The sequence below is a fragment of the Onychomys torridus genome, chromosome 14, assembly GCF_903995425.1.
Source record: "Onychomys torridus chromosome 14, mOncTor1.1, whole genome shotgun sequence".
NCBI lineage: Eukaryota > Metazoa > Chordata > Mammalia > Rodentia > Cricetidae > Onychomys > Onychomys torridus.
In genome coordinates this window covers 39,626,274-39,639,156 of record NC_050456.1, presented here as the reverse complement: position 1 = coordinate 39,639,156, position 12,883 = coordinate 39,626,274, and the positions used below count along the sequence as shown (strand labels likewise).

Below are 12,883 nucleotides of genomic sequence, written 5' to 3'. Positions count from 1 at the left end.
GGCAAAGTATAAACTAACAGAAATGGGTTAATTTAAGATAAAAGAAGTAGATAACAAGAAGCCTGCCACAGCCATACAGTTTGTAAGTAATATAAGTCTCTGTATGCTTACTTGGTTGGGTCTGAGAGACTGTGGGACTGGTGGATGAGAGAGATTTGTCCTGACTCTGGGCCAGTCAGGAAAACTCAAGCTACAAGTGCAGATGATGAGCACCCCACATCCCTGACTTTAAGTAGTAAAGATAGTGACTTCTAGTTAGGAAATCAGCATCGCGTGGGAAACAGAATACCTTTCATTCACAAGTGTCTCCCAGCCACCTGTGAACATTTGCTTTCCTTGTTTGGAGTGCTAATGCCTAAAAAGGAGGCTGTTCCCTGCAAATATTTGTTTTATTTTTCATTTTTTTGGTTTTTCAAGACAGTTTTCTGTGTGTAGCCCTGGCTGTCCTGAAACCCTCTGTAGACTGGGCTGGCCTTGAGCTTAGAGATCCACCTGCCTCTGCCTCCCAAGTGCTAGGATTAAAGATCTGTACCACCACACCCGACTGACATTTATTTATTCCTTAATGAAGCCAGGCCAGACTACTTACTTTCTATAAGCAGTTTTTACATTGTAGGATGCAGCTGAGTTCAAAATTGGAATGCCAAGGTCCATATAAATTTGCTTCCACACAGCACCACTATCAATCTGAAAAATTAAGATTTTGTTAACAACTGTCAAAGGAAATAATCATTACACTAGCATTCTGTGTCCTTAAAAAAAAAAAAAAAAAGCATATGGGGCTGGAGAGATGGCTCAGAGGTTAAGAGCACTGGCTGCTCTTCCAGAGGTCCTGAGTTCAATTCCCAACAACCACATGGTGGCTCACAACCATCTCTAATAAGATCTGGTGCCCTCGGGTTGGGGATTTAGTTCAGTGGTAGAGTGCTTGCCTGGCAAGCGCAAGGCCCTGGGTTCAATCCTCAGCTCAAAAAAAAAAAAAAAAAAAAAAAAAAAAAAGCATACATCAATGCAACATCAAACTCCTCATCACACAAACACGTATTTCCCAAGCAATGTTATACTTACATTGTCACATCCCCCCTGATGATAGACCAGTCTAAAGAGCTTGAAGAGATTGAGATCTTTATAGCCCAAAACAGGTGGTTTGTTGATTGGAGTGCCTTTTTAATGTCAGAGGGAAAAATAAAGCATTTAGTCAAAGGGAAAACACTAATTTGAAAGTAAAGATAGTGACTTCTAGTTTGGCAAAATCCACTTATTGGCGGTATACATTTAAAGGTCCTTAAGTCACACAAGACAATCTCCTTCTGTGTTCTTTATACAGTTGTGTGAGCTCTCTGTTTTAGAAGCCGCACACTTCTATTAGCAATCAAGTTAGCTCTCTAACTAAAACCAAGTTAAACCCAAGACTGCTACGTGTGGTGCCACTGCTGGTTCACTACAGCTTAAGCAAAGGAAGCAGGAGGGTTATGGCTCCACTCTGGCTCTTAACCACATGGAAAGCTGTGTGCGGGTCTCTGCAGGATTACTTCTCAAAGCCCCAGAATGGCTAGGGCCAAATTACCTGAGGATTTTCTAGGACTAAAATGTCAGAGTGTGATGATTTATAATGGTTCTATTTCTTCTATTGCTATGGAAATCCTGTCCCACTCAGAGAGAGACGGCGGTCCATTATCTTCAGCTTGTGGAGACCAAGGATCAGGTGGGTTTTCTCGCCTGAGTACACATTACCACTGTAATAAATGACTACACAGAGTAGCGTTATGATTGGTCACTTTCTACTTCTATTTTAATCTTTTCTAAATACAAGGGAGACCAAATTTAATTATGTAAATACTGATTTCCTAGGGTTTTATTGCAAACATTTAACTACTATCAGGTAAAACTGATGGATTGTGGGCTTTCAATGGGATACAAGGCATTCCTAAGACAGCAGAAACAATGCCTATACCTCAAACACAGAGCTATAAAAATGACATACCTCTGTCTTCCATAAACTTATAAAGCTGTTGGAGGAAGTTGTCCCTCTCTTCAGGGTCAAGTTCTTCCTCAGGCTATAAAGGCAAGCACAGTGAAGAGAAAGAGATACAATATTATCTTGGTATCCAGGAAGCCCTGGGAGTCACATTTTAATGCTTTGGCTCCTTTGCTGTCGGGCTCAAACTCTAGGCCTCCCAAAGGGTGCACCACCACCGGTCTGTGCTCTGTCCTCAAGTCACATTCTGATGACAAAGACCAGCTTCAACTGTAGACCAAGCTATCCCTTTCATCCCACCTTCCACTCTGACCCTGCCTTGAGTATCATCAAAAGACTAGTGAGAGTTGAGAGGAAGATATTCCAGAATGCAGCAAGACGACTATTTTTACTTCATTTGACTTTATTTGGGGGAAAAGAACCCAAAAAACAAACAAACAAACAAACAAAAACCCAAAAATGACTATCATATGGTCCATACAAATATATTGGGAGATAAGCACAATAATGACAATTTTTTTTTTCCTTTTTATTTTTTCAAGGCAGAGCTTCTCTGTGTAGCTTTAGAGCCTTTCCTGGAACTTGCTCTGTAGACCAGGCTGGCCTCAAACTCACAGAGATCTGCCTGACTCTGCCTCCCCTGGGATTAAAGGTGTGTACCTTCACTGCCCAGGCTCTATTTAAGTGTTCCTATTTACTAACTATATAAATCTAATAGTATTTTCCTATAATATTATTACAGATTAAATAAAATATCCTTGGGCTGTCAAGATGAGGTAAAGGCACACACACACACACACACACACACACACACACACACACACACGCACACACATAAGTAAGTGTTTCAAAAATAAAACCCCTGTTGGTAGATTACCCATCAGCAAATATTACAATTTTTCTGGTTTTGTTTTGAGACGGTGTCCCAGGCAGGACAAGCTAACCTCGACTCTTCCTGAACCTCCGCCATCACCTCCCATATGCTGAGGCTGTAAGAATACACCACATCTGATTACAGAAATCACTGAAAACTCAGCAGTACTAATGAGAAATTAACAAAACACTAATGTTTCTTCCATATAAAGGATCATGACTTTAGAGGATAACTTTACTGTGTTCTAAGAGAATAATTCAGACTATTTGCATTTTAAAAACGATGTTCAGATAAAAGCAATGTTCAAGCAATAAATATCGATTGTTCTGTGCCTGGACGGCAGCAGGCACTTTAAGATCCTGTTAGCCTTTAAGAATTTTAATAGCTAATACTATAACCAGGATCAATGAACATGTAGTCAATTAAAATATATAATAAAATCTAGGAGGCAGGAAGATCTCTGTGATTCCAAGGCCAACCTGGTCTACATAGTGAGTGCTACCATAGCCAGAGCTACATAGTAAGACCTGGCCTTGAAAACAAATAAACAAATAAATAAATAAAAAGTTGTTCTTCATACAAAAAAGGAAAGTCAACCCACTGACTACAAATGGGGCACAAATAAGGTTCCAGCAAGCTATAAATTTTTCATGATTGAGTATAATTTTTACATATTAAAAATTGATAGCTTAAAGGCATTATATTAGTGGATAATAAAAAATAAAATTTTAGACTCTGAGGAAACATCATGAAATTTTAAGTTTAAGTACAGTTTTAAGATACAAAAACAAAATCAATAAAAAATCCAATTTACATATACCTACTTTCTTGAAAGGAAATTTCCACCAAAAAATAAACCATCTCCTAAGGAATCCTTCCCCACAATTTTAAGGAGCTGTGTTACATACACTAGAAGACGCCTCCCTGTCCTAAAAACTGCCTTTGTCTGGGATTCAGATCTGCTACTGGGTCTGCTGTCACTGTTCCCACGTCTCACCCTGCTCGCACCTGATTGGGAGCCAGCTGCATTGTTCAAGGACGGAGGTGTGGGAAAGAGCAGGGAGAAGAAAGGCAGAGGATTCTCTGAACTATCAACCTTCTTCCCTTCATGAAATCAAGCACCCTCTTTGGGTGCTTTGGAACTACACACTCAGTCAAAATGCCAGCTCAAGGAAGAGGATTTTAAGGATACAGACAATACATGTACATGATTATAATGTTAAGAAATTTATAATGGTATGGGCACCACTATATTCTACTTAGTATTACAAGTAGCTGTTTATCTACACTATCAGATTTCGACTTTTCTGACAAGAGGCATTATGTCTTTAAGTTCAAGTACTTCTTAACCATTAAAGCCTAACTCAGGAGTTGGAGGAGAGTGCTGTGGATGGAAATCAGAGCACATGGCACCTTTCTATTTTTGCTGCTTTGATTTTGGAAAGTGATGCGGACGGGCAGAAGAGGCCAACACCCCAGGTTGTGTAAGTGCAGAGTGCGGGAGCAGGGATGGAGTGGACAGTTCTGCTGGGATGGAGCTGCCCACTAACACTGAAGAAAGCCTTTCAGTGGGGCCGGCAGTCCCCAGACGGGGAACAGCAGGACGTGCATCTGAGGGACGCTGTGATCAGAAAAGGACAGCGGGATAAAGAACTGAACTTGCCGGGTGCACACGCCCTGTAATCCCAGCATTTGGGAGCAGAGGCAGGAGGATCCAGGAAAGGACCCAGAACCTGCTCGATGCCATAGGAGATATGAAGTTTCCAAAGAATTAGGTGCGTGTTTTACAGTTTTCAGCCGTGAATGGGACTGCCACATTGGAGAGGAAGAGGAAGCCATCACAGCAGTCCAGAAGGAAGAGGAGGAGGAGGATGCTGTAAATCCTGCCTTCGGTGAAGGAGAAGGGGAGGAAGTTGGGAGGGAGGGAGTTAAGGGTGAAAGGTTCGGTTGGTTGCTTTCTCTTTTCTTTAGTTCTTATGCATGCTGGCTGTGCTCAGGAGGCCTGTGAGCTTCGGGGCGTGGTTACTGTAGTCACATCTCTGATGACTGGCATGGAGTTAGACAATCACTGTGTGATGAAAAGACATTTTTGCAACTGAGTTCAGAAGATTTTCCTTCTGTGTTTCACACTGGCTGCTAAAAACAAATGCTCAGCAACAAAGCCATGAAAACATGGAAGAAGAAGGATGGTTCCAGATGTTCTTAAGACGCAGGTGACTGGCAAAACTGCTCACCTGTCCCTTCCTCACATACCTCTGGGAATGAATGCTCATTCAGAAACGGCGTAAATTCTAGTGACAAATGGATTTTCTACCACTTTATGGGAAGATAAATAGAATTTGTTACCTTTTTTTTTTTTTTTTTGAGTGTTTTCTTCTGCAATCTGGGCTAGCCTCGAACTAATGGCAATCCTCCTGTCCAAGTGTTGAGATTACAGGCATGTGCTACAAATGAAGTAGCACACACTCCGTGTTTGCTGTTAAGTTTCCTGGCTAGAAAATCTACTCCACTGGCTGTAAATCAGGAATTACTCAAACTGTCAAAATGCATACGGAGGCTGTCCTGGAACTTGTAGCTATCCTCCTGCCTCTGCCCCCGACTAGAATGCTGCAATGACAAGTGAGCATCACCACTGGTTTTACTTTCACTGTATTTACCCTGTGATAGTCAGCAGGGAGGAGAGAAACAGGAACACAAGGCCAACATTTAGCTCAGATACCCAACGATGCAACCAGGGGCTTCCGAGCAGTATCTGAGGGGAAGCTGGGAGGGATGAGACATGGGAAAGTGAAAATAAGAATGTGAACAGGAGTCAGTTCGTGAAAGCCAGACTTTCAAAGGTCAGTGATGAAAAGATATAAAACAGCAAAACTGATACCAAAATCTAGTGTTCATCTGATATGGGCTGAGAACTATTAAAGGTTTTCCAGTGAGCCAATTACAAACAAGCATTGTTAGAGAAGAACTCTTGGGCAAGGTCCAGAAAATCTCAAATTGGTCAAAGGAAAAAAGTTATTTAAAAACCACAAGAGTATGAGAGAGATTACTTAGAGTATACTGTCTAAGAAGAGCTATTTTGAAGAAAAGTTGTGTCAAAGACTGTTCTAATTAACCTTCAAACAACAGTCCGACACCTTGTTTCAAACAGTAACTTCTCAAGATTTTACATAATCCACATTTATTCACTTATTCAGAAACTAGGTGATGAGGGTTTAATATGGGCCAGACTCTTAGTGCTGGCTGTCTGGGTCCCCTGGGGAGAAAGGGTGAAAAACAAAATCCCTGACATGCCTTGGGAAGAAGAAACCAAAACCTAAAGGGCTTGTGAACCCTCAGCCTAAGTGTTCTCCTAAGAAAAAATTAGAAAACAGACAAGGTACTGCTAGTGTAGGAAGTCTGTGTTAAAGGAATCATGGAGTAATATGGCTAAGTTCCCTCCATAGTCAGACACACACACACACACACACACACACACACACACACACACACACACTGAAATTTACATACATATACTGGTAAGAGGGTTATGTAGCTTTCATTTAAAAACCAACAAGTCTTTAAAAATAAGCAGGACATTATTTGGGTTAGTTATCTTCACTAGTTCAAATACAGAGCTGCCTATTTTAACAATGGTAAGAAAAGATGCATCTTCCTGGTGGCTGATGTTTCAATACAATAGATAGATCACAACACCTCAGTGAAGCAGTTAATAAAGACTTCAATTTAAAAAGAAAGTCTTTAAATTTTTTAAATGGTTAGAGAGAGAGTTTCGCAGTTAAGAGCACTTTATGCTCTTGCAGGAAAAGGATTTGGTTCCCAGTACCCACAGTGTCTCGCAATCATCTGTAACTTCCGTTCCAGGAGATCTGATGCCTGATTTTGACTTCTGTGGACACCAAGCATGTGCACAGTGTACAAACATACATTAAAACAAAACTCATACTCATATACTCTGAAGGCAGGGCCCAGAGACCTGTGTGAGCACAAGGGAAGCCTGGGTACATAGTAACACCCATCTCACAAAACCAGAGAGGGAGATGGAAAAGGAGGAAGAGTTTAAAATCTTGATCTTTGATGAACAGAATTTCAAGTACAAAAGCTGACAGTTGAGCAGGAAACGGTGGGATAGAGCTGTAATCCCAGCACTTGGGAGGTAAAGGGAGGAGGAGCAGTTCAAGGTCATCAGCAGCTACAGAGCAAGTCTGAAGACAACCTAGGTTCCAGAGCTCCTGCCTTAAATACAGAGGGGAGATGGCTCGGCCGGGAAGGGTGGTTGCTACTAAGCCTTAAGTAAAAGCAGCAGGACCCACACGGTAGGAGAGAACCCACTTCTAAAAGTTGTCCTCTAGCCTTGAGACAGACTCTATGGCATATACCTGCCTCCTCCACCCAAATAAATGTATGCATACACAAATGAGTCAATACAAAACAAGAAAAATAAGTTTAAAAATTAAGTGGGAAATATTTGTGTAACGTCCAAGAGCTCTGACAGCAGTGAATTACCTGTATAAACAGACCTGGAATAAATGTGACATTAAGTAATGTTCAGCACACTGCTTTGAAAGAGAGATGGCATTACATAACATGCTTTAGAAATATTTCAATTCAAAAAAGGTAAAAACCACAACCTCTTTTGTGCCCTAAAATTATTTTATTCCCCAAGGGATCACATGTAGTTTCTGTTTTAAAAACTGACTTCAGGTCTAGTGCCGAGACCGGCATGGAGGAGGGTAAGTGTGAACACAACAGCGGGTAGGTGCTACCGCATTAGTCTGGGGGAAGACAGGGGCCGCCTGGACTTCGGCCGGCGCAGTATTTACTGAAAGAATTGGGCAGATTAAGGAGCTATTCAAGTTGGTATAAGACACAGGGTTTGTGTGCCTAAGTGGGTCGGGTGGAGAGGACCAAGAAAAATCCAAATGTCATCCGTGTGTTCTGTGTATCTAGCTTAGGCAACTGGGTATGGTGCTTCTACTGAAGTAAATTAGCAATGGCCAGGGAAGGAGAGAGGAAGGTAAGTGAGGCTGTGTGCATACTGAGTTTGAATACTTCCAAGTAAAAAGAAATTCCCATGAACAGTTTAACACAAATGCCTGTCGCTAAGAGACAGCTGAGATGCACATATAGATCCAGAGTTATTCTATCATTTGGTTGGGAAGTAACCCAGAAAACAAATGTCACATCATGAGAGCTGAATGCTACTAAGGAGTAAGATGAGCTAAGACACACTTCTGCTTGGCTGAAGGTTTCTGTCAGCAAAGTTGTTCTGGCTGTGATAACAGGACAAGACTTGATATAGTCATGAGGAGTCAGGGACGCTGCGTGTAACTGAGCAGCCTGGCTGGAGGGCAAACATGGCCAGCAGGTGGGGGATGCCAGGACCAGAAGTGCAAACAGAATGGGATGGGTTTGAGGAGGCAAAGACTTCCTGATCCAGAGCAGAACCCCAGGGACCTAGCTCTCAGACATGACACACTGGTGACTGGGCCCGAAAGGGCGGCACATTGTGGGCTGGCTCTACAGCTACTCCCGTGCAGTGTATAAGGATTAGGGAAAAGGCTGCTCCCATTGGAACTTACGAGTTTCTTTCCAAAGCCGGGGTGTAGACAAGGAGACATTCAAAGAAGATGACTTGATTACAGACACCGAACTGACCAGTAATAATTGGGGGCCCAATGCCACTTGATCCCAAAATTTACAGGCATACCATCCCTCACTGTTACGCACATGTGGAGCACTTCTAGGAGCCCAAAGGATGTGATACAGTCACAGTGAGACACTGTTCCACAACCTACCAATGTCTCCTTAACAACTATACAAACTACTGCCGTTAACTGTCCCCATTTGAAGTGGGGCATAGGTTGTATGGGACCATCAGGATAGGACATTGGTGCTATCAAGTTTTCGTATCACTCAAACCACTTAGATGACACAGACATAAAGTGTTATTACATAAAAAATGGTACACACACACACACACACACACACACACACACACACACACACACAAATAGAGCTGTATTAGAGTGCTGGAGAGATGGTTCCACCATTAAGAGCACTGACTGCTCTTCCAGAGGACCTAGGTTCAATTCCCGGCACCCACATGGCAGCTCACAACCATCTGTAATTCCAGTTCCAGGGGATCTGACACCCTCTTCTGGCCTCCATAGGCACCAGGCATGAAAGTAGTGCAAAGTCATACACAAGCTGATATAACACCTATACACAGTAATTATTTTGAAAATGTAGCTGTATTTGTGTGAACAAATGTATAAACCTCATTGGTCTCATTAGGTGAACTAGTGCAGTTCAAGCTTTAAGTTAAAACAGTGAAGATTCTTCAAAACATTAAAACTTTTCAAAAAAGATGTATGTATGTATGTATGTATGTATGTATTTATTTTATGTGTATGTGTGGTTTGCCTGCAGGTATACAAGTGTATCATATGCATGCAGTACCTGAGGAGACAAAAAAACGGCACTGGATCCCCTGGAGCTGGAGTTACAGATTGTTGTAAACTGCCATGTAGGTGCTAAGTACCAAACAGAGGTCCTTTGCATGATCAGCTGTGCTCTGGACCCCTGAGCCATCTCCAGCCTACAGCTAGAACATTTTTTATTTCCTTATTTGGTAGTCTAAATTTAAGCAAGTTGTTATATTTGAGTGTAAGCGAGTATCTAAGTTATTCATTAAAGGCTGGTGTTTCAGATTTTCTTAAAGCTTAGTTTAATTGAAGTTATTTGATATAGCTATAATATTTATATTACATTTAAGAACCTTTAGCTTTTATTGACAGTTTTCCTGAGTTATCAGGTATTTACTATGGATCTATACACAAAGTGATTTTGAACAATTATCAACAAATGTCTCTAATCTACACAGTCATAGATTGACACAGGTGACATTTTATTTAAATACCAAAAAATTAATATTCATATTTCCAGGAATTAAAAAACTTAAGCAGTTATGACTTTTACAATAATGGAAAATTATCTTGGGTACCAAATATAATGGTAATCCCTAGAAAATTCTCAAGATTGGAGAAATGAGTGTATCAATACATTAGCCTAAAAAGAGCAGTTCTTATAAAAAACTTCACTCATTTTAATTTTCATTGCTAAACATGAAATCTGAAACACAAAGCCATTAAATCAATGATGATTTAAGCTAAAACTAGTTAAATTCCTCTTGATAATTAATCTTCTAACTTCTTACCTATTTTTTTTCCAATAAATCATGTCAAGAAAAATGAATAACTGTCATCATTATTTATATTAATCTGGACTTTCCAATAAATTTCCAAGCTCAAAAAAATTTAGTAATGTCTTTTCTAATATAACATTTTCTTAAATTTTTTTTTCTTAACAAAGACATTTAAATAAGACCCAGAAAATAATCTCTGGGCTTTCTCCAGCATAATTACCTATTTGTTGCAGTTAATAATACAGACAGGGACTACTACTTTCTGTCAGACCCTCTTCCCAAGCACAGCATGAGACATATTGCTTACTCTCAAATCCTGAAGTAGCATGTGAATAGGAAATAAAATATTAAATAAAACAGCTACTGCTCCATTATAAAGCTGTTGACTCTCAAATCTTCCTGCTCCCACTTATGTTTAAACATCTGAAACATGATGGGTAAACAGAGGCTACTGCTCATTCGCACTGCAGAGATGGCTAACACTTGTATGATTCTGCTGCATACGCTTGCCTGCTAGTCTACACTGGGTGACAATATACAGTGCAGTTTAACGGCTTACAAAATGTTACAAAGGATCTTTAGATTCTTGAAAAGCATCATTCAGTCCTCCTAAGAAGTACACTATCAATACATCTTAGGTAGAATCATGATCTGTAATGCAATACAACAGCTTAGCCTCACTGGTGTGGGAAAGGCCCAGAATGACTAAGCCAGGTAGGCCCTGACTTATCAGATTATGCACTATATACCACACTCATGTTTCTCCCCTTGCTATGTATAGTTTAAAGCATTTCTTGGGTGATCAGTATATTAAATGTTTTAAAATTATTCTTCAAGACAAGTAAGAATGATTCAGCAACTAAATCTCACTCAAATGCAAGAGCAAGGAAAATGCAGCTGATTTTTTTCCCTAAAACAACCTAAATCTCACTCAAGAAAACCCACTAAGGTTGCCAGAGAACTAGTTTACAACAAGTATGTATCAATAAAGCAAATGCTATGAAAATGAGCATCTGAAAAATAATTTAAAAGAAACTGTTTGAATCATGCCTACACTTTGACTTTTTTTTTTTTTTTTTTTTGCTGTTATTTTTTTAGGACTAAAGCAACCATGCTCACTAAATTTTAGCAAGTTCATAAGTAACATATTGTAAAAAGATACTACTTTTCTAAGTGTCCTTATCTTTTAATTTTTCTTTACTATTACATTCAAATAATAGCCTCTGCTCTATTCATTTTTCCTAACACTTATCACTCGCAGCTTGACTGAAACATTACAATATTATAAAATTAATCACTGTAACATGAGCACTATCCACTATTTTATAGGCACCCTCTGCAACTTCTTACAAAGCTCGTTTTAGCCTTTGTTTAAAATTTCAGGGTATTTTTGAAGAGTAGGTAAAATGCATTCTGGAAGGAACACCTATTAAAAGTATTAGCAAAAATAAAGAGACTAACCCTTTTTTGGCATTTGGCAATATAAGATCCTAATTGATGTTAAATAAAAATCCAGAAGCTAAACCACAGACTGTTAACAGTTCACACCCTGAAAATGTGGCCTATTTACCCTGAAACACAAAACCTAAACCTAAATACAGATAAAATACAGCTATCACATCCAATATTCAGTTTTTAAATCCTGAATTTTACCAAACTGTCTCCTGACTGACATTCCTAAAGCTATCTTATGTTTGAGAAAAATACCCTTTACCCTCGAATCCTCTAAAAATAGATTCGTACTGTCTTTTTAACAAGAAACAATTAATGCTTGGTTATAAGCTCCACCGCATCAGCCACATAATCAACACCCAAAATTTTTACCTAATCCCATTTTTCACAATCCAAACAATAACTAAAAATTTTTTTTTTTTTTAAATCTTACCTATGTGCTGCATCTCCTTTCAAATGCAAAACGGTTAGCTTCCACTTCTACTTAGTCAGTGCAGGGTCTGGACATGCCAGGCTGACTGGCAAATCTCTGCTGTCCCTCTTAGGGCACAGCGTCCGCGGGGTTATACAGCACTACTTACATTCTCCTCCACATAAAAATCAGACATTACATGAAAGGGAAAGAAAGGCAGCCCATTTCAAAGCGGCTGGCAAACCTCCATTGGCAACCTGCCAAGCCTCTGCTAAACCTTCCTGTCTTTCTGAGCATGCTCACTTAAAACCAACAGCATGTTACTATGGTAACTCTGTAGGCAGCCTGGAAGTATGAACCGCCATTCTGATTCCAGAGTGGAAAAGCCAAATGCTGCAGGGAGTCAGAGGAGAGAGCTAGCATGTACTCTTCCTCACACACAAGTCTAGTCATGGCATTCCAGAAGTGCACATTTGTGCACTTCCACAAACAAAAGCAGCCCACATTTTCAGGGCTGATTTCTTCATGCTCAAATAGATCTTCGTTTTCAGTAAACTCATGCTCTTTGTTTTGCCTCTCAACAACCCAAATCACACTAGAATATTTATCCCAGTTAACAAAACACTGGTGAATAAACAGACAAACACCATGTGAGCAACCATGGTAACTCATGGATGATTTCTATAATCATCCTATGAACAACACAGCAATATTACAAAGAAAACCACTCCTGATTAAAAATACAACCTAAATCTCTTCTAAGATTTGCCAAGACTCCAGAAGAATTTTTCTTTGGGTGTAATTAAGAATTCCTAGGTTTCCCAGTTAGGAGAATCGAGACCTGGGTTCAAATCCCTCAGCTCTGGTTAAGCTGTGTCTGCTGTGGACAGTACCTTTCTGACTCTCATGGCACCCAGAAAGCAGGATGACAGTCACTTCACACACTGACAGTGAACACACAGA

General features: G+C 40.1%; 1 protein-coding gene across 2 annotated transcripts in view; it reads right to left on the bottom strand.

Annotated features, from left to right (window-relative positions):
• The window catches only part of Arid4a (AT-rich interaction domain 4A), a 72,423-nt gene that overhangs the window by 29,172 nt on the left and 30,368 nt on the right, over positions 1 to 12,883 (bottom strand). For both annotated transcript variants that reach the window (XM_036206253.1, XM_036206254.1), the window contains exons 12-14: positions 1,985 to 2,057; positions 1,069 to 1,163; positions 590 to 687 (exon numbers count right to left, since the gene is read on the bottom strand). In XM_036206253.1, coding sequence (XP_036062146.1) covers positions 590 to 687; positions 1,069 to 1,163; positions 1,985 to 2,057 — 266 coding nt within the window. The remainder of the gene's footprint in view (positions 1 to 589; positions 688 to 1,068; positions 1,164 to 1,984; positions 2,058 to 12,883) is intronic.